At 56.3% G+C, this 18740-nt stretch overlaps 8 protein-coding genes across 8 annotated transcripts; 2 read left to right on the forward strand and 6 right to left on the reverse strand.

Moving 5' to 3' along the window:
- Positions 1-1586: 1586 nt before the first annotated feature.
- Positions 1587-3759, forward strand: BU26DRAFT_417246 (uncharacterized protein; the record flags this gene model as incomplete). The annotated part of the gene is made up of 3 exons (XM_033823192.1): positions 1587-2475; positions 2574-3139; positions 3193-3759. 3 exons carry the CDS (start codon positions 1587-1589, stop codon positions 3757-3759), a joined length of 2022 nt encoding a protein of 673 aa, XP_033690474.1.
- Positions 3760-5077: 1318 nt separating this feature from the next.
- Positions 5078-6066, reverse strand: BU26DRAFT_156572 (uncharacterized protein). The gene has a single exon (XM_033820061.1). The coding sequence runs from the start codon at positions 5775-5777 to the stop codon at positions 5136-5138; it is 642 nt and encodes a 213-aa protein (XP_033690475.1). The 5' UTR covers positions 5778-6066; the 3' UTR covers positions 5078-5135.
- A 1625-nt stretch (positions 6067-7691) lies between these two features.
- BU26DRAFT_156626 (uncharacterized protein) lies at positions 7692-9073 on the reverse strand. The gene is made up of 4 exons (XM_033820063.1): positions 8776-9073; positions 8671-8725; positions 8025-8599; positions 7692-7974 (listed from the first exon to the last, which is right to left on the reverse strand). Exons 1-4 carry the CDS (start codon positions 8979-8981, stop codon positions 7728-7730), a joined length of 1083 nt encoding a protein of 360 aa, XP_033690476.1. The 5' UTR covers positions 8982-9073; the 3' UTR covers positions 7692-7727.
- Positions 9074-9899: 826 nt separating this feature from the next.
- On the reverse strand, positions 9900-13024 carry BU26DRAFT_156601 (uncharacterized protein). Its single transcript, XM_033820062.1, has 2 exons — positions 12061-13024; positions 9900-11958 (listed from the first exon to the last, which is right to left on the reverse strand). The coding sequence occupies exons 1-2, from the start codon at positions 12774-12776 to the stop codon at positions 10272-10274; spliced, it is 2403 nt and encodes an 800-aa protein (XP_033690477.1). The 5' UTR covers positions 12777-13024; the 3' UTR covers positions 9900-10271.
- On the reverse strand, positions 13025-14134 carry BU26DRAFT_156631 (meiotic nuclear division protein 1). Its single transcript, XM_033820064.1, has 3 exons — positions 14025-14134; positions 13617-13977; positions 13025-13565 (listed from the first exon to the last, which is right to left on the reverse strand). Exons 1-3 carry the CDS (start codon positions 14025-14027, stop codon positions 13273-13275), a joined length of 657 nt encoding a protein of 218 aa, XP_033690478.1. The 5' UTR covers positions 14028-14134; the 3' UTR covers positions 13025-13272.
- Positions 14047-15020, reverse strand: BU26DRAFT_156647 (uncharacterized protein). Its single transcript, XM_033820065.1, has 2 exons — positions 14867-15020; positions 14047-14814 (listed from the first exon to the last, which is right to left on the reverse strand). The coding sequence occupies exons 1-2, from the start codon at positions 14967-14969 to the stop codon at positions 14243-14245; spliced, it is 675 nt and encodes a 224-aa protein (XP_033690479.1). The 5' UTR covers positions 14970-15020; the 3' UTR covers positions 14047-14242.
- Positions 15021-15127: 107 nt separating this feature from the next.
- On the forward strand, positions 15128-16667 carry BU26DRAFT_515189 (WD40 repeat-like protein). The gene has a single exon (XM_033828004.1). It carries the CDS (start codon positions 15166-15168, stop codon positions 16528-16530), a length of 1365 nt encoding a protein of 454 aa, XP_033690480.1. The 5' UTR covers positions 15128-15165; the 3' UTR covers positions 16531-16667.
- On the reverse strand, positions 16538-18587 carry BU26DRAFT_515190 (uncharacterized protein). Its single transcript, XM_033828005.1, has one exon. It carries the CDS (start codon positions 18406-18408, stop codon positions 16954-16956), a length of 1455 nt encoding a protein of 484 aa, XP_033690481.1. The 5' UTR covers positions 18409-18587; the 3' UTR covers positions 16538-16953.
- Between the last annotated feature and the right edge of the window lie 153 nt (positions 18588-18740).

The following is an 18740-nucleotide window of genomic DNA, read 5'->3' on the forward strand; positions in this document are numbered from 1 at the left end:
AACGGCCGCCCGTGCGGGCGCCGAGAGTCGTTGATTGCAGCGGACCACTTCTCCAGCACTATCTGCGCCAATTAAGGCGGCGTCTTGACAGCTGGTCGCGCCAGTTCCGAGCTGTGGCGTTGGCGGGCTCCCAGACCGCACCTCTGCACCGCACTCTCACCCCTCCCTTCAACCACGCGCTCGTGCCCACGCCCGACGCCGGCGCCCCGCCGACGCACTCTGTCCCCCGGCGCGCTCTTTTGCCTGATTCCCTCCCCTCCGGCCTGGATGCTGGCCCTTGCAGCCATGTCCTGCTGGCATAACGAAACAGCGGCCACGCGGCGCCTGCAGCTGCTCGTCGGCGCCCTCGTCACAGGAACATCGTCTTGGGCGGCCTAGCCTGCGCGCTCCCCGCCGGCACTGTCGCTCGCTGCTGTCCGTCTCGTTGGACTGCTGGCATTGGAGGCTCCTTCGAAGGCGCCGACTACCTGCGTCTTACTTCATGACTTCTGGCTAACTGCAACAAGAACGGCTCTATGCCTGCCCGCGGGGGGCCCCCTAGCATGCTCCTGCCCTCGTATCTCTCTCTCCTGCACCTCATACCTCATACATGCCTCCCGCCTGCCTTCCACGCGCGGAGCATCCACCAGCCAGCTCGCTTCACGGGCTGCTTGCTCCGGGGAATCGTGCAGTCTCCTGCTATGTCGTCCTAACATGCTACGTTAGCTCCATCTGTAGGGTCGTTTAGGGCCACAAAGGGTCCGCTAAGCTTCGGCCAGGATCCGCGCCTTCGGCCTATGGAAGTCTAGAAACGGGCGTCACTCGCCACACTTCGACTAACGCTCCAGCCCGGCACCTTCTCTCCCCTAATTCATACAGTACTTGTTTTGCCCGTCTGCGCCCCAATTTCCACCCTGTCCTCATTCCTGGAAGATCAATTCGCCTCCAGAGCTTCGGTTCGGGCCCTGTCAACTCGACAGCCAGTCCAACAGCCACAGCCTGTCGTTCCAGAACCAATCATACGCCGGAAAGCCACTGCACCGAGAGGCAATTGAGGCAGAGGGCTTGTAAAATCCTCGTGCCGCCTTCCCGCCTACACTGGGCCCGCCCAGTGAACCCTTCTCAAGCTCCTTTCGCCGCTGCAGCATCCGAACGTCAACCCACGCGCACGCTTGTCCCTTCTTATCGTCAGTGCCGTTGCGCTGTCAAACCTCATAAGCTGTCAAGACTGCTTCTGCCGTCTGACTGGCCACGCAATCCTGACCATCATCTTTGTTCCGCTGCAAGCGAGCCTTTTGGTCCAGGTGGTACCTCGACCGCAGCCGTTAATCTTCCCCCCATCGGGCATCACCAGTTCTTCGCTTCTTTTTTTACCCATCCTTTCCATCTCTTCTCGTCTCATTGGCATACTCCAAAAACACCTCGTCTTTTGAGAGCATTCTACTTCGGTACTCTGTCCTTCCGGGTCGCCACTCGAATTATCACTTATTTTGATATAGGCCCAGGTACGTTGTGCGTTCAACTACAATCGCTTCAAAAAATCTGTTTGAAACTGTGTTTCCTAGCTACCCTAGTCGCTCGCTATCTTTTCTCAAATATGGGCTGACATGGCATTCGTTTGGGTACAGCAGTGGATTGCTCTTCCTATCATTCTCGAGGATCAAATGGGCGACCTACCCACCGGATCTGGCTCCCAGCCTTTGGACATCATGACAGCTGGTCTTGCGCATGATGAACACCAAGGCCATTCCAACCCGACCCCATCGAACGTCAAATCTCCTAGTAGTAACACCCCCTTCTACTCTCAGCTCAGTTCGATCCCGCAGGGCCAATTCCACCCCGACCTTCGCTCGCCCGCGCACCCAACGAGTCCGCCTTATCCAGCCCAGGAACAATCGTCCTTGAACATGGGCGCAATGGCAGGCGCACTCCCTGAGTACGCCCCCATTGATGCAGTTCAGGGTAACCCTCAAGCGCCGCCGCAACATGGCCAACGACAACTGTCCGGCGCATCGACATCCGCTCTCGTTTACCAACTCCAGCAAAACTTACAGATTCCCGGCCCCGCATCTGCCTCTCTACCAACGCACTCTCCCTATGGTCCTGGATTCGGCGCAGGGCAGTACCCGCAAAACTTCGTGCCAGCTCAAAGCTCACAGCACACCAACTACGCCGCTTTCCCTACCAATCAACAACGCTTAGCCGGTCCCGGCTCGATGCAAACGCCATATCAGAACTTCGCCCAACCTTCACAATATCTCTACTATCCATCGCCGTATGGACCACAAGCGCAATTCCAGCAAGCCTTCCCAGGCCAAGGCGCTCAGGGCCAAGCGATGTTTGGGAGGAGACAAAGTCTGCCAAGTGCGCATGCTCCTTTAGCTGGACATGACGTGGGCATGTCTCAGCAAGAGGGTGGTCGCATGGCGCCTGGGGGCCAAGGAGAGCCGGGAACAATTGGCTCTATATTTGGTGGACCTTTCATGCAAGCACAAGGTGAGTGGGTTTGCTTAGAACGCTGAGAACTTTTAGGCTAGAGCGCATAGACAAGAGGAATTCACTAACGGCTCTGTCCTTAGCTATGCATCGCACAGGGCCGGCCAGTTCGATACCCCGTGGACCACCTCGAAAACCCAAGCAGTCCGGGCACGCACTTTGGGTCGGAAATCTTCCCCCAGGGACCACCGTTGTTGCTCTGAAGGATCATTTTTCTCGCGATGCTACACGCGACATCGAGAGTCTCTTCCTCATCTCGAAGAGCAATTGCGCTTTTGTCAATTACCGTACAGAAGCAGCATGTACCGCGGCTATGCACAGGTTCCACGACTCTCGGTTCAATGGCGTCCGCCTGGTGTGCCGACTCCGTCGCAGTTCGGCACCAGCCTCCGGTGTGCCCACCGGCCCTTCAGCCATGGTGGGTGCTCAGCCAGGCAGTGGGTCGCCTCCAAGGTCGCCCCGCGAAGCCGAAAGCGAGACAGTGCAAGTAGACAGCGAAACCGCTCCCCGTAAGAGCGGTGAGGATGCAAGGACAACTTCCATTGCGTCTGAGAAGTACTTCATTGTCAAAAGTTTGACATTGCAGGACCTGGAGCTGAGCGTTCGCAACGGTATTTGGGCCACCCAGTCTCACAATGAAGAAACGCTGAACAAGGCGTATGAGGTAAGTGGACAATGACTACGAGTGCTTCGGCAACGAGTACCTAACGACAATAGACTGCGGAAAACGTCTACCTCATTTTCTCCGCCAACAAATCCGGAGAATACTTCGGCTACGCTCGCATGGCATCGCCCATCCTCGAGGACGACACTCAGCTGTTGGGGTCGGTCCCGAAACCCGACAACATTATGGAGGCTACAGACGTGCCCAAATCCATCCCTACACCTGCGACAGAGTGGGCTCCCAAGGGAAGAATTATCGACGATTCTGCACGCGGCACAATATTCTGGGAAGCGGAGTTGACTGATGAAGAACCGGAAGAAGACCATGGCGAGAAGGAAGAACAAGTGGATGCAGAGACGCCAGCGGTTGCGCAAAGCTGGGGGAAGCCATTCAAGGTGGAATGGGTCTCGACAAACCGACTACCTTTTTACCGCACACGCGGGCTTCGCAACCCTTGGAACGCTAACCGCGAAGTCAAGATTGCGAGGGATGGCACTGAGCTGGAGCCCAGTGTCGGGGAGCGCTTGATCCAGATGTTTCACCGCCTTGGGCCTTCTAGCTCCGCGGCGCCCATGATGCAGCCTCCCCAGCTCGGCGGCCCTCAGATGCGACCATTCTAAGTACGCGTTGGCATAGACTAGTATGCGTTGGACCGCCTTTTCTGCATTCACGCCAAAACGCATCTCCTTTGTCGACCACGATCATGTTACTGGATTAATACTCTGCAGCCCTGAAGAGAGAGAAGAGGCGTGATTCCTCGTCCTGCCGGCAGGTCCTCTAACTACGTTCACCTGGTTCGATACGAGTTTCGACGAAGCAACGATTTTGTATGGAGATGAAGACGAGACGATAATGGCATGAGACCCTTTTTGCATGGTATGGATGTCTTCTTTGTTCGGCTCTTCTGTCTTTCCCGCATCAGATCCTCCATTTCGTCGCAGTGTAATATATTGATGCATGGCGGTCGTTTTTGGAAGCGTTGAATATGCGTGTAGTAATAGTAATCGCATATTTTTCCATGGGCACCTCTTGTCTTGTTACTCTCACGCTGTACTACTACTCGCATAGCACCGGCCAGGAACTCGTCGCCTTACCTCCGATCCGACGCCGGTGGCAAATGATCTTTTTCCCAACAGCCGCCTACCGTGTTTTGCGCCTCCCAGGGTTCGACTGGCCAACAGGCCATAGAGATAGCGTCCCAGACGTAATGGTAAGGAGGCCCGCACACCTAGCTAAATTAGCACGCCCTTGAATCAGGTACAACAGAATAACAGCCGAGGAGGAAGCGCTTGTGGGTCGTCCCCCTATTCCTTTGTAGGGGACCACGGCATTCCACGAGGCAAAGATAAAAATCCCATCTCCACAAAGGCGCGCGGGCGTTTCCGAGCGGAGAGAACGAACAAACACAGGTACATGTTCCCAACCTTACCCCTATTGCTGGGTCCCCTTCCACGTGTCCTTCTCCATCTACGGGGCTTTTGCGCGGGCGGCTTTGCCACTGGCTTGTTCACCCGTTTGATTGGGAATTTTCTTGGGTCCATCCCCTCTGTATACGAGGCCGGCAGGTTTTTTGCGTGCCGATGCCTATCTGATCTGATCTTGTGATCTCATTATTGCGAACACTCACAGTAAGCGAACACGGAGACGGCGAGGATCGGATCGAGAACGCCGAAGTTTTCGCAGATTTACTCTCCTGCTCCGCAAGCAGCGGCGTCTCCGCGCAGAGCATTGTTTGTAATCGCGATGTCTACTGTATGTCTATCGTGCTATTCGCATGTTGAGCTACCTATAAAATGGCTTTGATTACTGGACCCACGAGAGGAAGAAGAAGAAGGGGTAGCTGTGGCTTTGCGAGCAAAACAGCAGCGCCGGTCGCGATCCCCCGGGCGGGCCATGCGCTTTTGAAATTTGTCCATGAGGGACGGTGCGCGCGTCGCCCGGCGGCACCGCCACATTTATGCCTTTTCTAGTCTTAGCCTAGGCGCCGGGCCCCCCTTTAGTTTCCGCGGAACAGCGTTCCAAGGCTTCTCACGGCGGCAACCAGTTTCTTCTCTTCCCAGCAAGAACCAAGGAACTGGCCCGCGGGCTTTTCCAAGGTTTTTTGGGTGGGAAGGCGGTCGGACGGATATTTTGGCTTTTGCTTTTGGGCAGAGAGGTGCCAAGAGGGTGAGGGGGAGGGACGCTTGCAGTAGTGTTGCATAGTGGATTTGGAAGGCTGAGCGGTGAGTGAATGAGTGAGCGAGTAAAGACGACAGGACGTGACGTGGAGGGGGGAGGAGGAGCGTATGCGGATGAAACCTTGGAAGAAGACACGGTGGGTACAGGGCCCGGGTCCAGCTGTTAGCGTCGTGCCCAGATGAGATGTATGCGGGTAGGAAAGCAAGTTGGAGTATGTAATGCGAGAGGGTGCGAGGGTTATCGTACGACATTTCCTTTCCATGCTCGTACCGCATATTCTCAGCTTTCCGCGGATAGTGAGTTTGGACGCTGAGTGGATGGACAGTTCTGCTGCTAGTTGCTGTGCGGCATGGGTTCTGTGCCTTTGGCGGGTATGGGAGGCCTGCGATGTAACGCGGTAGGTATGGCGTGTTCGGGGCCTAGCTAAGTCACGCGCCAAAGATCTGCTATGGAGGAGCATCACAGCGGGTATACCTAAGAGTTCTTGACATTGGCATAAACACGTGGGGAGGGACTACAACTCTTGGATCTAAGTGAGCTACATCGATGACAGCCGCCTTGGTCGATCACTCCGCCACTGGTATCTGTGCTTTGCCTGTCCCTGCTCGGCGTCAACCTTCGAAGTCCAGGATCTTCATCTCCCCTTCCACACCTACTTCGCCGCATGATCCTCCTCACTGACACCCGGGTCCCAGTCTCCTACATCAGCTATCTCTGCAAGCACAGAAATCTTTCCCTGGGCATGCGGCTTGGATCGTGGGTCTGCCCAGGTGACTGAGCGACACTGCCGTTCATCGTCGCCCATGAAAACCCAATTCATGCTCACGTCTTTCAGAACGAAGAAACAGGCACTTGATGCTCTCCCTTTCCTCTCCCCTTACACAGGGCGCTTACATCCAGTCCTCAACAAGCTACCCGCATCGTCCTACCGCTCTCACCAACAACATCTGGCGCTGACGCCCACAGACTCCTAAACACCTCTCCGAGCCTCGCACATAGTCGAAATACAAGGACTCTCTGGCGCGACCGCCATCGTACACGCATATCTGCCTTAACGCGTTGGCGACTCCGTTGATTGCGCGCCATGGAGGCGACAGCAACATATAGCCCTGGAGCAAGCAAGCCTATATACAGCTCATACAAGCTTGCTGAAAGACGTCCAGACTCCACTCTCCACTGGTTAGACCCATCTAGCTCCTGCTAACCAACAGAATCCGCCCGTTACAACGCCGTCTCGCATATACATACATACAAGCGCCGTGCCATTCCTCCCCTTCCTACTCCAACTCGTTGGACATACCCCAGCTGCCATGAGCACCTCCTCTACGATGTCATATCACGCCGAGCCCGCGTCTCGAGTCTTGCTCCAGGAAACGCTCTCGAGTTCGAGTAGTGCTTACGAAGATCACGCGCCTTTCGAGACCCTGGGAATGCTTCTAGCGGTCCAATGTTGACGTCCCGTTGGACAACACTATCCGTTAGCTCTCGAGCGCTTCCCCTTCCGAATCGCGTCTCGACCGATTCACGATGACTATTCTTGCTGATGCCGACCAGCTTGAGCCCTACACGCGCACCATGCTACCTACCATCGTCCCGAGATCCAGTCCGGCATACATTCAACGTTGCGCACTTTTCTATGAAAGGGAAACGTCTACCCATCACTCTTTACGCATACCATGCGACCTACCCTCCTCCTGAGATCTAGTCCGCCATATATCCAACGACCTTGCACACTTTTCTACAAAAAGGGAAAACGTCCACCCTCACAGTCACCATCCACGCGCAACTAGCATACCAAGGTACCGAGCAGCTCCAACCCAGAGCGCCGGAGGTTGAACACAGCACGTCGACAAGGAAGCAAGACTTCAAATAACGTATTGCGCGCATGCAAAACAGCGCCTCTATTATCCAACCGGCGTCACAGCCCAGAGGACCGAAGCGGCCGAGGAAGAGCAGAAATATCTAACGGTATCAGAAGTATTCCAGAAGCCAAGCCAAGCCAAACCAAACCAAACCAAACCAAACCAAACCATGACAAAGCTTTTATCACCACTTCCATCCCGTCTCAATCAATCATGAACTCGAAAAACTCCACCCATAACCGTAACAAGAAAAATCAATGCAAAAGAGCACAGGCCAGCGAAAGCAGAAATGCCTTCTGCTACCGTCGCGACGGACCATACGTTGTGGTCTCGGACAGGTGGGGAAATGTATCACAGATCGGGGGATTGACCTTACTCGCCGATTCGCTCCTGCTCCTTCTCTGCCGACGAGTGGCCCACCTTCATTGGTGTTATAAGGCCGGGGGAGCTGTCTTCAGCTCCCTTCTCTTTCCTTGACTCTCTCCATGTCCACAGCAACTCTCTGATTCTAAACCTCTTTAGAGTCGCCCCGTTCCCGTTTTGCTGTTCTAATCGTCAGCATCATACTCGGCTTGATTGCTCAAGGTCTTAGGACCATCTTTACGAATCGGGATCTTGATGCCCTGGCTCGCAAAGACCTTGCTGAGCGGCGTGCTCTCGATGACGCCGGGGAACTTCTTGGCCGAGTAGACCTGGAACTGATCTGAGAAGCAGGTGGCCAGGACGGGGGCGCGGCCTTGGTTGAGCGTGTTGTTGTTCTGGCCGCTACCGACATCGACGAAGTTCATCTTCAGTCTGTGTCTGTTAGTGAAGCTTCAATAGCGCCAGAGGGCGGACACTCTTACCTGAAAGAGCCTTCCGTCCGCACCGACAAGTCCTGCAGGACGAACCAGAATCCCACCTTGTTGTCCGTGTCGGTGAGCTTGAAGGCATTGACGGTGAGGCTTCCAATAAGGTTCCTCGTAAACATGCCGGTGGCAGAGCTCGGAGGAGGGGGTGCTACCATTGGCATTTGCACGGGATTGTGAGCGTACGGATTTGGGTTGCTGTACTGGTAGCTCGGCGGGCCTCCGTGGCCCTGGTAGTAGGATGGCGGCACGGAAGGGGCGCTGTACTGAGGTTGCGGTGGCATTGGTCGACCGTACATGTCGAACTGCTGGGTCATGGCGGGCGCCATATACATAGCTGGACGCTCAACGGGCGGCGGATACGATGTGGTAGTGCTACTCGAGATCGACACGGTCGGAGCTCCGCTCGAATGGCGGACCAGGTTCACCTCACGCGTGCCCTCGTTGTCCCATAGATCAACGGTGAGGACGAAGAAGGTGCTGTCTACTTCATTGGGGTCTATCTCTTTTCCCGTGGCGGCATCGCACACGAGGAGCCTTATGCAAGGCGGAGGCGTGATGGGCCGACGGTCCTATCATTGGTCACATGGCTTAGTCTCATCCAAGGTTACCATAGCGACGGGGGCCCGGGCCGTGGGCTTACCTTGTCTCCGAATCCGCACATGCGGGCGCGAATGGGCTGCTGTTCGACCCGCAGACTGTAGATTGCGTGAGACACGATTCGGAGAATTGGACGCGGGATACGCACCGATACGTGCGGCCATTCTTGGAGCCTATGTACGGCTTCAGATGGTCGACAGCGGCGTAGACGGGCTGGCTCTGCTGCGGCGGCATGGACATCATGGTGGAGGAGTCGTGGGGAGTGGGGAGCGGCGGCAGCGAAGCACCCTCAGACTTTTGCTGTGGGTGTGGTGGAGCCGGGACAGGATATTGATTGTTCTGCCGAGAGTACATGTCGGCGGGGTGGTTCGCGGCCGGAGATGGCTGCAGAGTCGGAGAGCGGCGGCAGCAGGGGGCGAGCTGCTCTCAGCAGGGCGCGGACGCGAGGCAGAGGGCGTGCTCGTGGGGGAGGCAAGCAGAGACGGGGCGCGCAGGTTCAATGACGAGGGCGCATGGTCTTTGTACTCGCGCGGGCGGGCTCAACAATGTCGCGCTGGGCGGGCCGCTGCCCACTGCTGGCTGCTGCTGGCTGCTGCTGGCTGCTGCTGGCTGCTGCTGGCGCGGTGCACGACCAGAGGAGCGCTGCGGCGGCGCGTGTGGGCGAGGCTGGCGACGAGACGAGACGAGACGAGACGCGGCGGGCGAGTGTTGGGCGTCGTCTGCGCGATGGGAGCGGAGTGCTGTGTGGATGCGGTTGTGGGGGAGGCGGTGCCGGGCGAGGCTCGCTGCTGGGGCTCCCAACCGTGTCTCTGTGCGCCGGCGCCAGTGTCAACGGGCTGCAGGCGCTGCGATGCTCTGGGGGCGCTCGTCGCACTGTCTCTCGCTATGGGCCTATGGGTAGTACCCGCGCGCTGCAGCAGGTGCGAGAGCGCGCGGGCCTGGGGGCAGTTATTAGTGAAGGGCAGGCCGCCTCGGCACACGGCTTGGGGCAACCCGGCCGTCTGGCGTGCCGTGGATGCGCACTGAAACGGCCACTGCTCAAACGCGCCGCCAGCTGCCTCTCCGGGCGCCGTCGCCCCCATTCAGGCTGCGCTGGCCTGCACCGCCTGCAGCCGGCATCATGTCTTGTTGCGCTGGTGCTGCAAGTGCTTATCGTGCGCGCCGCAATGGCACAGGCCCGCAAATCTACGCGTCGCCATCGCCCATCTCCCACGGGGCAGGCTCCTTCCGCACACCGATCCGCCGTCGCGGTTCGAGCTGCGCTAGGCCCGCGCCATCGCAGCCCCCAATGCCACCCACTGCACGAGACGCCGTCGGCATCGCAGCGGCAACCCACTCCCACTCCCACTCCCACTCCCACTGTTGACTGCAATATTGTCTATATCGGACATCTGTCCACGCGCTACCCGCTATTCCATCGCTGTGTTGTCCACCTTGTCCACCTTGTCCACCGCTGCTCAATGCCCTTCTCACGCCGACATCAACCCACCCTCCTGCCGCCATATTCCCCCAGCGGCACCCCTACATATTGCCTGAATGCCGCCCACCGCCGTTCCGGGGTGCCGTCCACACTCCCACAGTCCGCACGCCGAATCAGGCAGTCCAAGATATTTGTCTGCAGGGCCCTACATATGCACCTCATCGCTAGCCAAAGTGGAACAGCGTCTGCTTCTTGTTCTTGTTGCCCTTCTTCTTTCCTCCCCCGCCAGCGCCTGCTTCCTCCGGTGCCGGCCCGTTCGCAGCGCTGCTCGACCCGATTCCCCCGCCCGCACCCCATGCATTCACAGGGGTGTTGCGTCCGCTGTGATCCCGCCGAAGCCCTGCGCCAGAATATCCTGGGCTGAAGATGGTGCTCGTCGGCTTTGGCGCTGCCGGGAGTGCCGGGAACGCCTCGGTGAGCTTCTGTGTGTTGTTCAACGCCGCAGAAGATGTGGCTCGGGAGGGCATGGGCGAGACACGGTTGCTTGACGACGACGTGGCCCACGGCACTTGCCCAGGTTTCGCCCCTACACGACCTGATGACGCGGCGGGCAGAGGAGGGAACAGGCTGTTCGATGAGGCCGTGGACCAGCTTGCCTGTCTGTTCACCGCTGAGCGCGACGATTGCGCCGTAGAGCTCTTCAGCTTCAACACTCTTGAGCCGCCGTGGGCCGCGAGAACACCACTCAAGGACTGTGCTGTCGCCGATCCCGGAAGAGACGGATAGTCCTCGTTGATCGCCTTCCAGTCACTCCATGCCTTCAGCAACCCTTCGCGCTTGGCCTGTATCTCAAAAATATCCGCAAGCTCCTTGATGAGCTTACCGAGCTCGGCTGAGCTTGTGTCAAAGAGAGCAAAGAAGCCTTCAATGAGCTGCGTGGCCGACACCTTGGAGTTGCGGTAAGCTGATATCTGATTTCGGAACTCTTGGAGTTTTAGTTGGTCGTTGCGGAGCATGTTCGAAGCTCTTTCCGTCACTGCATTATGCCGCAAAAGTCGAGCTTGCTCCTGCGGCGTCTGGGCTACAGAGCTGGCTGGTTGGGAGCCAACGCTCAGCTGGGCCACACCCTCCGCGACGTTGTTCGCTGCTCTAGCCGAGGGGCGAGATGCAGTTACTGTGGTGGGCTCTGGCGCGGACGGTGTAGGCCTAGCCGTAAATGCTTCAGTGGGTGTAGGTCCAGCCGTGAGCTGGCCACCGAATGCTCGTCCGGTGCCTGGTTGTGGGTTTTGCAACGCCATCTGACGGTGATACGCCAGTTCGGCTCTGCTCATCGGCTGAGCGGAGGATGGAGGTAGCGGTTCTGCGTTAGGGTCTCTTCCTCGGCCCCTGCCCCTACCCCCTTCCCGTCCACGACCGTCTCGCCGTCCGCCAAATTCCTGCTCATGCGACGAGCGGATCTGGAAACCCGACATGTCTACCCTTCGCGCGTCCCGCAGAGCATCCTTCGAGAGGCCGTTGGGGTGCACTTCCAGCTGGTGTGCCTTCAAATCCATCTCGGAGTCGAACACGACGAACTTCTTCTCCAAGCACTCTCGATCAGGGCAAAGGAAATGATCTTTGCGGAAATGAACCTCTAGAGAATCGTAGTCCACGTAGTACTGCTGCTTCCTGCCCTCGCTGTGTCGGTCGCAGATATGGCAGCGTTCGTGCTTGTCTCTGCAATGTGTATATAGTTCGTCGTCTCCATAGAATCGCTGCCGGCAGAAACCGCAGTCGGGATGGCCTTTGAATCCACTCTGATCAACTGCACCTGGGTTATCGTCGCCGAACTTCTGGTGCTTCCTAAGCTCAGCGTACGTGAAGAGCTCGTGCTCGTGCGTGAAGACTTTCTTGTTTCGTGTACAAAGATCGCTATGTAGAATTAACATGTCATTCTTGGGACTTCCTAGCGGGCTGCCCCCGTAACACCTGGTCGTGGGAATTGGTGTGAGAGACGCGGGAATGAGTACTTACCACATAACCTTGCCATGCGCCGTCTTGACATGGCGGTGCAAGTCTGGCCAACCCAAGCAAGCAACATCGCATTCGCTATCCGGACAATTATATTGCAGTATCAACCGGGTGTCCTCAAATATCTCGGGATTCTCGAAATGTATTCCTAGATTGTCATCCGACTTGAAGAAATCTTCCGGCGCAAAGTCCTCATAGTTCTTCTCTGGGTCGTCCGTCAATATGACATGGTCCGATTCTGTCCTGCAATGCGCACACGTCTTCGTTTTATACAGTGCTCGGAGTCGCAAGGAACAAATATGACAGGTCCGGTGGTTGCAAGGCGAAACAGCGATATGCTGGATGGATGAGGCGCAGATAAAGCACACCTCTCCTTCCTCCGCATCGGCATCCGTCTCCGTGGCAGCGGGTCTTGAGGCAGATACCGGAGCTTCCTGAACACCCTCTGTAGTGACGAGTGGCGCCTTGCCCTTCTCTGGGATTCTTCCGCCGCGAGGGCCTCCTCCTTCTCTAGCCCCACGGCCCCGACCGCGGCTTGATTGATTGCCGCCTCTTCCACGCCCTCTTGAGCCCGAGGGTTCATGTGCGTTGTCTGACCCTGAATATGCCCCTCGTCCGCGACCTCTGCCTCGTCCTCCCCGTCGTGGTGGGCTCGTGGGACCGGGGTCGTTGGGCGCCGCTTCGGTAGTGGAGGGCGTCGCGGTGGTAGTAGAAGCCATGCGGGGTATTTGGCAGCTGTCTAGTGAGATATGGAGAGGAGAAAGCGAGTTCAATTTTTCGATATTTGAGCCGATTGTGTAGTCTCAGTCAGAAATGGTAGGCAATAATGTATGGAGGGGTGCAGGCGCCGAGTGGTATATATTTGCGTTAACCGTTTGGCCGTTTGGTGAAAGATGACGCGGGAATCGGAAGCGAATTAGAACGGGCGCTTGGACCACGCAAGCCACAAGTGGACAGCGTTATTGCCAGGAACAGTCATTTGAAGTGACTCAGGCACAGTCTGATTGCTTGGATGTGGAGGTTCACCAGGAATTAGCGTGATGATTCGAGATGATTCATCTGATTATGTGGCTTAGCTGTTAGCTATCAGGCATCTAGAATTATTGCCGGGGCACAAGGATCGTCCGACCTGAAGCACCTTGAAAGCCTTGTACATTCGAACACCCAGATAGCAACACTTATGAACTTCCCTCCAGAGAATGCCCTTCTGCCGTCTCAAAGCTCACGTAATCCGCCTTCTTCCTCGTCGAATTCGTCCCCGTAGTACATGCGCTTGATGTTGGACATTTGCTCCAGGTCGCCGCCCGTCTGCTCCTTCAACCAGCCTTCCATGCTAAGCACCTGATCCGTGTATTTCTCGACCTCGTTGCGGGACAGTTGCGTCTCGTTTCGCTTCTTTTCCATCTCAACCGGGTCTTGCTCGCTGTATGCGGCTAGCTCTTGCCGCAGCTTCTCAAGCTCCTTGGTCAAGTCCGCATGCTTGGTGATCAGAGTCTTGCGATCGCAGCCTACCGCTGTCAGCAACGGTACACGATCTACTGAAGAGTTCCTACCCATACCCATGAGCATATCCTCGTCTTCTGCACGTGCGGCTCCCGCTTCATCAACCTTGGCCTGGAGCTCCGTGACAATGGTGTTGGCCTTGTTGTACTCTTCTTGAACCTTCTCCAGAGCATCCTCTTTCGCCTTCTTCGCGTCGCTCGGAAAGCTCCAGTACCAGTTGCCGCTGCCGACTTTCTCGACGCGGATCATGTTCTCGTCCGACAGAGCCTGCAGGTAGTCCTTCACCTGCATGCCATTGATCGATGCGACCTGCGGCAAAGCCTTCTCGAGATCCTTGATGCTATGTGCGACAGCCGTCTTGTGAAACCATGCGAGGATCGTGGCCTGTTTCGCGGCGTTGGTGGTTACTTTGGGCGCCTAGAATGAAATTAGCAAGGGCATTAGAGTGGGCATCGATAACTCACCATGACTGAAGCAAGCTACCGGTCGGGGAAGTGACAGAGATTCGCTCGGCACGGATGGTGAGGTGGGGTTTCGTCCAGACGTGCCTGCCTTAGAAAGACCGCTAAGCCCTTAACTTTTAGAAATGGCAAGTACCTTCGGAAGCTACTTTGCTTCGGCTATTCTAAAGATTTCTTGATGATGAGTAACGTCGACGGGCCTGGCTTCCCGAGCGCACCCTTTAGGGGTATTCAGCCTCCTCATCTTTCCTAAGCCTCTGAAGCATGCGCTCAGCATATTCTTTTCGATCCCCACTTCGTTCGCTCTCAATCAGACGCATCAAATACGCCTTATCATCTTCGCCAAGCTGTTTACCGAGTATTTCCCCTAGTTGCGGACTGTTCGGTTGCTCTGGAGGCAAACCCGCAAATGCCCTCTCCTCATCAGTTCGCGCAGCCTCAAGCAGAGCAAGATCACCCGTCTCGCCCATAACCTCTTTCGCCACTTCTTCCATCAGGATCCCGAGAGCGATAAGTGCCGTCTCGTCCATACACTTCCAGGTCTTCTCCTTCCCGTCCTCTTCAGTTCGGTCAAAGAGCTTTGAAATGTATGCATGTAGCGCACTCAATAGGTCGCCACTAGGTAACTTTTGATCCGATGGAAGATTCTTGTGCGCATAGTAGTAGTCAGTCTCCTCATAACGGGTTGGCGCGCTGAGTTTCTTGAAGAGAACCTCGTCCGGGCGGAGAGGCTGATTGGCGCGCTTTTGCTCGAACGTTTTCAGACCCAAGAAACCGGACTGTGTTACTCTACCTGAAAGCGTGTCAGCACATTATTTGATCTTGGAGCGACTGTGTCTAATCACCTGCTGCGGCGTCGTATACCGTTGCTCTCCTCCCCGTGTGTTTAGACCGTGTGCTTTCATCGCCGGAAGACGGCTCTGCAAATGGGCTAGTTCTTTGTACCATGTTGGTTCCTTCAATTCATCAGGTCTTTCTTCAACGGTGATGTTCCGAGGAAGAGGTGAGGCGAAGCGATGCACCTAACAGCGTCGACAAGTGAATGTCTTACATAATGCAGGGTGGTCCTAGCTCCACTTAGGCTTCAACCTCCTCCCGGGAACTGTCTCTACATCCCAACCACAAAGCATGTAGTCGGTTATTTATGAACACACAACACCTCCTCGAACGAGCCTACGGTTCTATCTCACACGATGTTGTCAAACGTGCGACCGCCTCGCCTCTCGTCTACGCCCTTCAACCGTCCACCGTGAACTTTAGCCAGCGTGCGCCTTCGCGCGACGAAGCAGACGAACGTCTACCAGCGCACGTCTCTGGCGTGAATGCGCTCACGATCGATAAGTTTGAAGGTCGGTACCTGCTCTCCGGTGGCGCAGATTCTTCGATCGCGATATGGGATCTCGAATCCCAGCCGATCGCTTCAGACGGATACTTTACGTATGGGCCGCTGTCGGCTGTGAATAAGACGACGGAAGAGCATAGGCTGGGCATCACACAGATATCGTTCTATCCCTTCGACAGCTTGGCCTTCCTCACGTCGTCGTACGATCACACGGTCAAGATCTACTCCAGCGAGACGCTTGCGCCGTCCGCATCCTTCGACTTAGACTCCGTAGTCTACAACATCGCGCTCTCGCCCGTTGCTTCGCATCTCCTCGTCGCATGCGCAACCCAGCATCCCTCAGTACGCCTTGTAGATCTACGATCCGGAGCTAGCACACATAGCCTAGCAGGTCACTCAGGTGCCATCCTAAGCACGGCATGGAGTCCGATCCGAGAACATATACTTGCTAGTGGGGCGACGGACGGAAGTGTACGGTTTTGGGACGTCAGACGTAGCGTAGGCGAGCTCGGCGTCTTAGATCTGGAGGACTCAGTCGGTGTATTGGGTAAACCAACATCCTCCTTCACGCGCAACTCTGTCCAAGGGAAAGCGCACAGAGGTCCTGTCAACGGCATCGTATGGTCAGAAGATGGGCGACATTTGGTAACTTGCGGCCACGACGAGCGCATCCGTGTTTGGAGTACAGAATCAGGCGCGAACACGCTCGCTAACTTTGGGCCTATGGTCAGGAATTCGGGACTAGCGCCTTGCATTCCTGTCCTGACACCTGTGCAGAACTTGCATCCGAAGAAGGATATCTTGTTCTACCCCAACGAGCACGAGATCCTGGGATACGAGCTTTTCGAAGGGAACTTGTTCCGCCGGTTACGGCGCCCGGAGCAGCAGAAGCGCGTGCATGAAGCATCCACTACCAAGGGACAGCGCAATGTCAAAGACAGAGTCACGGCTTTGACGTGGCGTGCACATGATGTAGAGATGTACTCCGCGCACGCAGACGGCAGCATCGCCGCATGGAAACCGCGAACGGAAGAGGACGCTGAGCTCGACGAAGAGGAAGAGCAGGAGCGGGAAGACAACGAGGAGAGTAAGAAGAGGAAGAGAGGAGTCCTAGATGAGATATATCAGGGTCTCACGAAGAAGCAGATCACATTCGGAGGGCTGTGAGAATGTACGCTTGTTCTAGGTTATCGACAGTGTCATATTATCATCTCATCGTACATCTACATGGACATGGGCTTGTGCCGCCCTCTGCTAGATACCTAAAAATGCTCGAGCATATGCAAACGTATCATCAATACATAACGATCATCAATGCTCGTGTCCGTCTTCCCCAATGCCTTTCGAGTTCTAATCGAGTCATACAGGTAATGCAATGCGGTAAGAACGTCACACTTCTTCTCAGCTCTCCTCCAACAGCTGGGCTACTTCCCTCGACGCGACATCCAAGCATACAGGCTAGTGGTGACTAGCGTATCGGCCCTGCCATCTGCCGCAACAATTCGCGCGGCAGGGCGATGATTTGCTCGCTTTGGGGAGCTTCAATCAGATCCTGACTTTTAAACATGATCCTGAGCTAGTCTTTGGCTTTCAATCGGGTCCCGAATCGAAATGTGGTAGGCGCGCGGGCACAAAGCTAGAATCGTTCGACTCCGCGGAAACTTCCCGTGGCTCATCCTTCAGAGACAGCGGCCTATTCGGCGTGGGCGCGATGCTGGAATAATCTGATTCATCGACATGGAACGAGGAGCTATCAGGCATTGTTTGCGAATCCACTGCTGGGAAGGGAGACGGCACTGCATCTGATTCAGCGTCCGCTTCGCTCGTTGTCTGGAGCAGTAGTGGGGAGGTTGAAGTCTGCATTGCTGCCATTTCAGACTGACTGTGAGGTGATGAAAGACTGGGCGAAAGTGCTCGGGGCTGGAGATGCTGATCCACTGCTAGACCTCGTCTTACAGCCAACTGCTGCGCTTCATGTCGCTTGCGCGCTATTTCTGCTTCCTCTTCTATGCGTAGACGCTCTTCTTCTTGCTTGAAGTCGGATAATGTAGGGACTTCTTCTATAGCTGCGGATGCGGAGCGTTTCATGTTCGCGTCGTCGCTCCTTCTTCCTGAATCAACTGTGTTCCGCGACGAGACTGTTCGCGAAGATACTCGTGAACCAGCTGGTCGCTTGCTTTTGCTGCCTGAGCGAACCTTGCTCCTTCCGCTGCTGGTGTCATCGCGCCATTGACCTGTCGTCCGCCGCTCGAGTGCAACAGCAAATTCGTCGTCTAGAGGTATGGCGTCGTCCTCGTCTTCACTGGGGAAGATGTCACCTCTAGAACTTAGAGAGCTTGCTGTTTGACCGGATGCGCTGGTATGGCTCCGCTGCCGCGTGTGCCCCTTCTTCTTATTCTCGCGGTGCGCTTCGTCCTCACTTTCGTCGATCAGCGGCTGCGACTCTTCATGCTCTTCGTGGCTTCTTCTTGACTGCCCAGGATGTTCCGTCAGATCGGCCGCCGAAGGCTTATACCGTAGCACCTTCCCGCCGATCTTGAAGGGTAGCCTCCCCAGGAAGCCGAAGTATGATGAGCTAGGGATAATCGTAGGGTCTAATCCTCCATCATGAGGCTGTACTGCACTCTTCCTCCTCGCAGTATTATATCTGTTGTCGCGTTGCCGAGTGCCGTAGCTCATGGCCCGCTGGCGACCAGGCTGAGACACGGTCCCATAGTTGCTCGAGCTTCCCCACAGCCGATCCAGATTATCGTTTCCCCACCCCAGCAGCCCATCGTTCTCATCCTCTTCCCAGTCATCGTAGAAATCGAAGCTCAGTTCCTCTCTACCGCGCGATCGTGCGCGATGCCGCCGGCGGTCATTCTGTGAAGGGAAGCACGGCGCTGTGCAAGCGTTGACGCATTCGGTGACAGATTGCAGGCAGGGATTGACGTATTTATGCGTAAAGCTGTAGAGGTTCTCCTGTGCCGACTCGTTTGCGTGCTCGACTGTATGGGTAATATTCTGGATCGTGCGGTTCCAGCGTGGGTCGCCGCGGCGGTACATGGTGCTGGTGATCGATCAATGAGGTGGCTGGGGAAGGAAAGGAAGGTAGTGGCAGCGGCGAGCCGCTATCTGACGGCGCATTGAGCTCAAGGGGTATGAATGTGGTTGCGATCTTTCACAGTGCGAAGTGAGGGGCTGCAAAGGGCGGCGATGCAAGGTGTTGAAGGCTGAGGTTTGGTTGAGGCTGCGGTTGACGTCTCATCACCACCCACCGGCTTAGAACGCACGGACGATGCACGTGCTCCCGCACATGCCAGGTGCACTCCCGCAGCCGGAGCCGCAGCCGAAGAAGATGGCGCGAAGCTAAATCGCTCCCGACTGCATTTCATCGC

The sequence above is a fragment of the Trematosphaeria pertusa genome, assembly GCF_010094035.1.
Source record: "Trematosphaeria pertusa strain CBS 122368 unplaced genomic scaffold BU26scaffold_2, whole genome shotgun sequence".
NCBI lineage: Eukaryota > Fungi > Ascomycota > Dothideomycetes > Pleosporales > Trematosphaeriaceae > Trematosphaeria > Trematosphaeria pertusa.

Excerpts from the sequence above, each read along its gene's own strand:
- BU26DRAFT_156572 (XM_033820061.1), bottom strand. The coding sequence starts at position 5,777 with ATGCTCCTCCATAGCAGATCTTTGGCGCGTGACTTAGCTAGGCCCCGA.
- BU26DRAFT_156626 (XM_033820063.1), bottom strand. The coding sequence starts at position 8,981 with ATGTACTCTCGGCAGAACAATCAATATCCTGTCCCGGCTCCACCACAC. Across the intron at positions 8,726-8,775 it reads AAGAATGGCCGCACGTATCG|TCTGCGGGTCGAACAGCAGC; the intron begins GTGCGTATCCCG and ends CGCAATCTACAG. Across the intron at positions 7,975-8,024 it reads CGGACGGAAGGCTCTTTCAG|ACTGAAGATGAACTTCGTCG; the intron begins GTAAGAGTGTCC and ends TAACAGACACAG.
- BU26DRAFT_156601 (XM_033820062.1), bottom strand. The coding sequence starts at position 12,776 with ATGGCTTCTACTACCACCGCGACGCCCTCCACTACCGAAGCGGCGCCC. Across the intron at positions 11,959-12,060 it reads GCGCATGGCAAGGTTATGTG|CGATCTTTGTACACGAAACA; the intron begins GTAAGTACTCAT and ends AATTCTACATAG.
- BU26DRAFT_156631 (XM_033820064.1), bottom strand. Across the intron at positions 13,566-13,616 it reads AGACGAGGATATGCTCATGG|GCTGCGATCGCAAGACTCTG; the intron begins GTATGGGTAGGA and ends TGACAGCGGTAG.
- BU26DRAFT_156647 (XM_033820065.1), bottom strand. The coding sequence starts at position 14,969 with ATGGTACAAAGAACTAGCCCATTTGCAGAGCCGTCTTCCGGCGATGAA. Across the intron at positions 14,815-14,866 it reads GGTATACGACGCCGCAGCAG|GTAGAGTAACACAGTCCGGT; the intron begins GTGATTAGACAC and ends ACACGCTTTCAG.
- BU26DRAFT_515189 (XM_033828004.1), top strand. The coding sequence starts at position 15,166 with ATGAACACACAACACCTCCTCGAACGAGCCTACGGTTCTATCTCACAC.
- BU26DRAFT_515190 (XM_033828005.1), bottom strand. The coding sequence starts at position 18,408 with ATGTACCGCCGCGGCGACCCACGCTGGAACCGCACGATCCAGAATATT.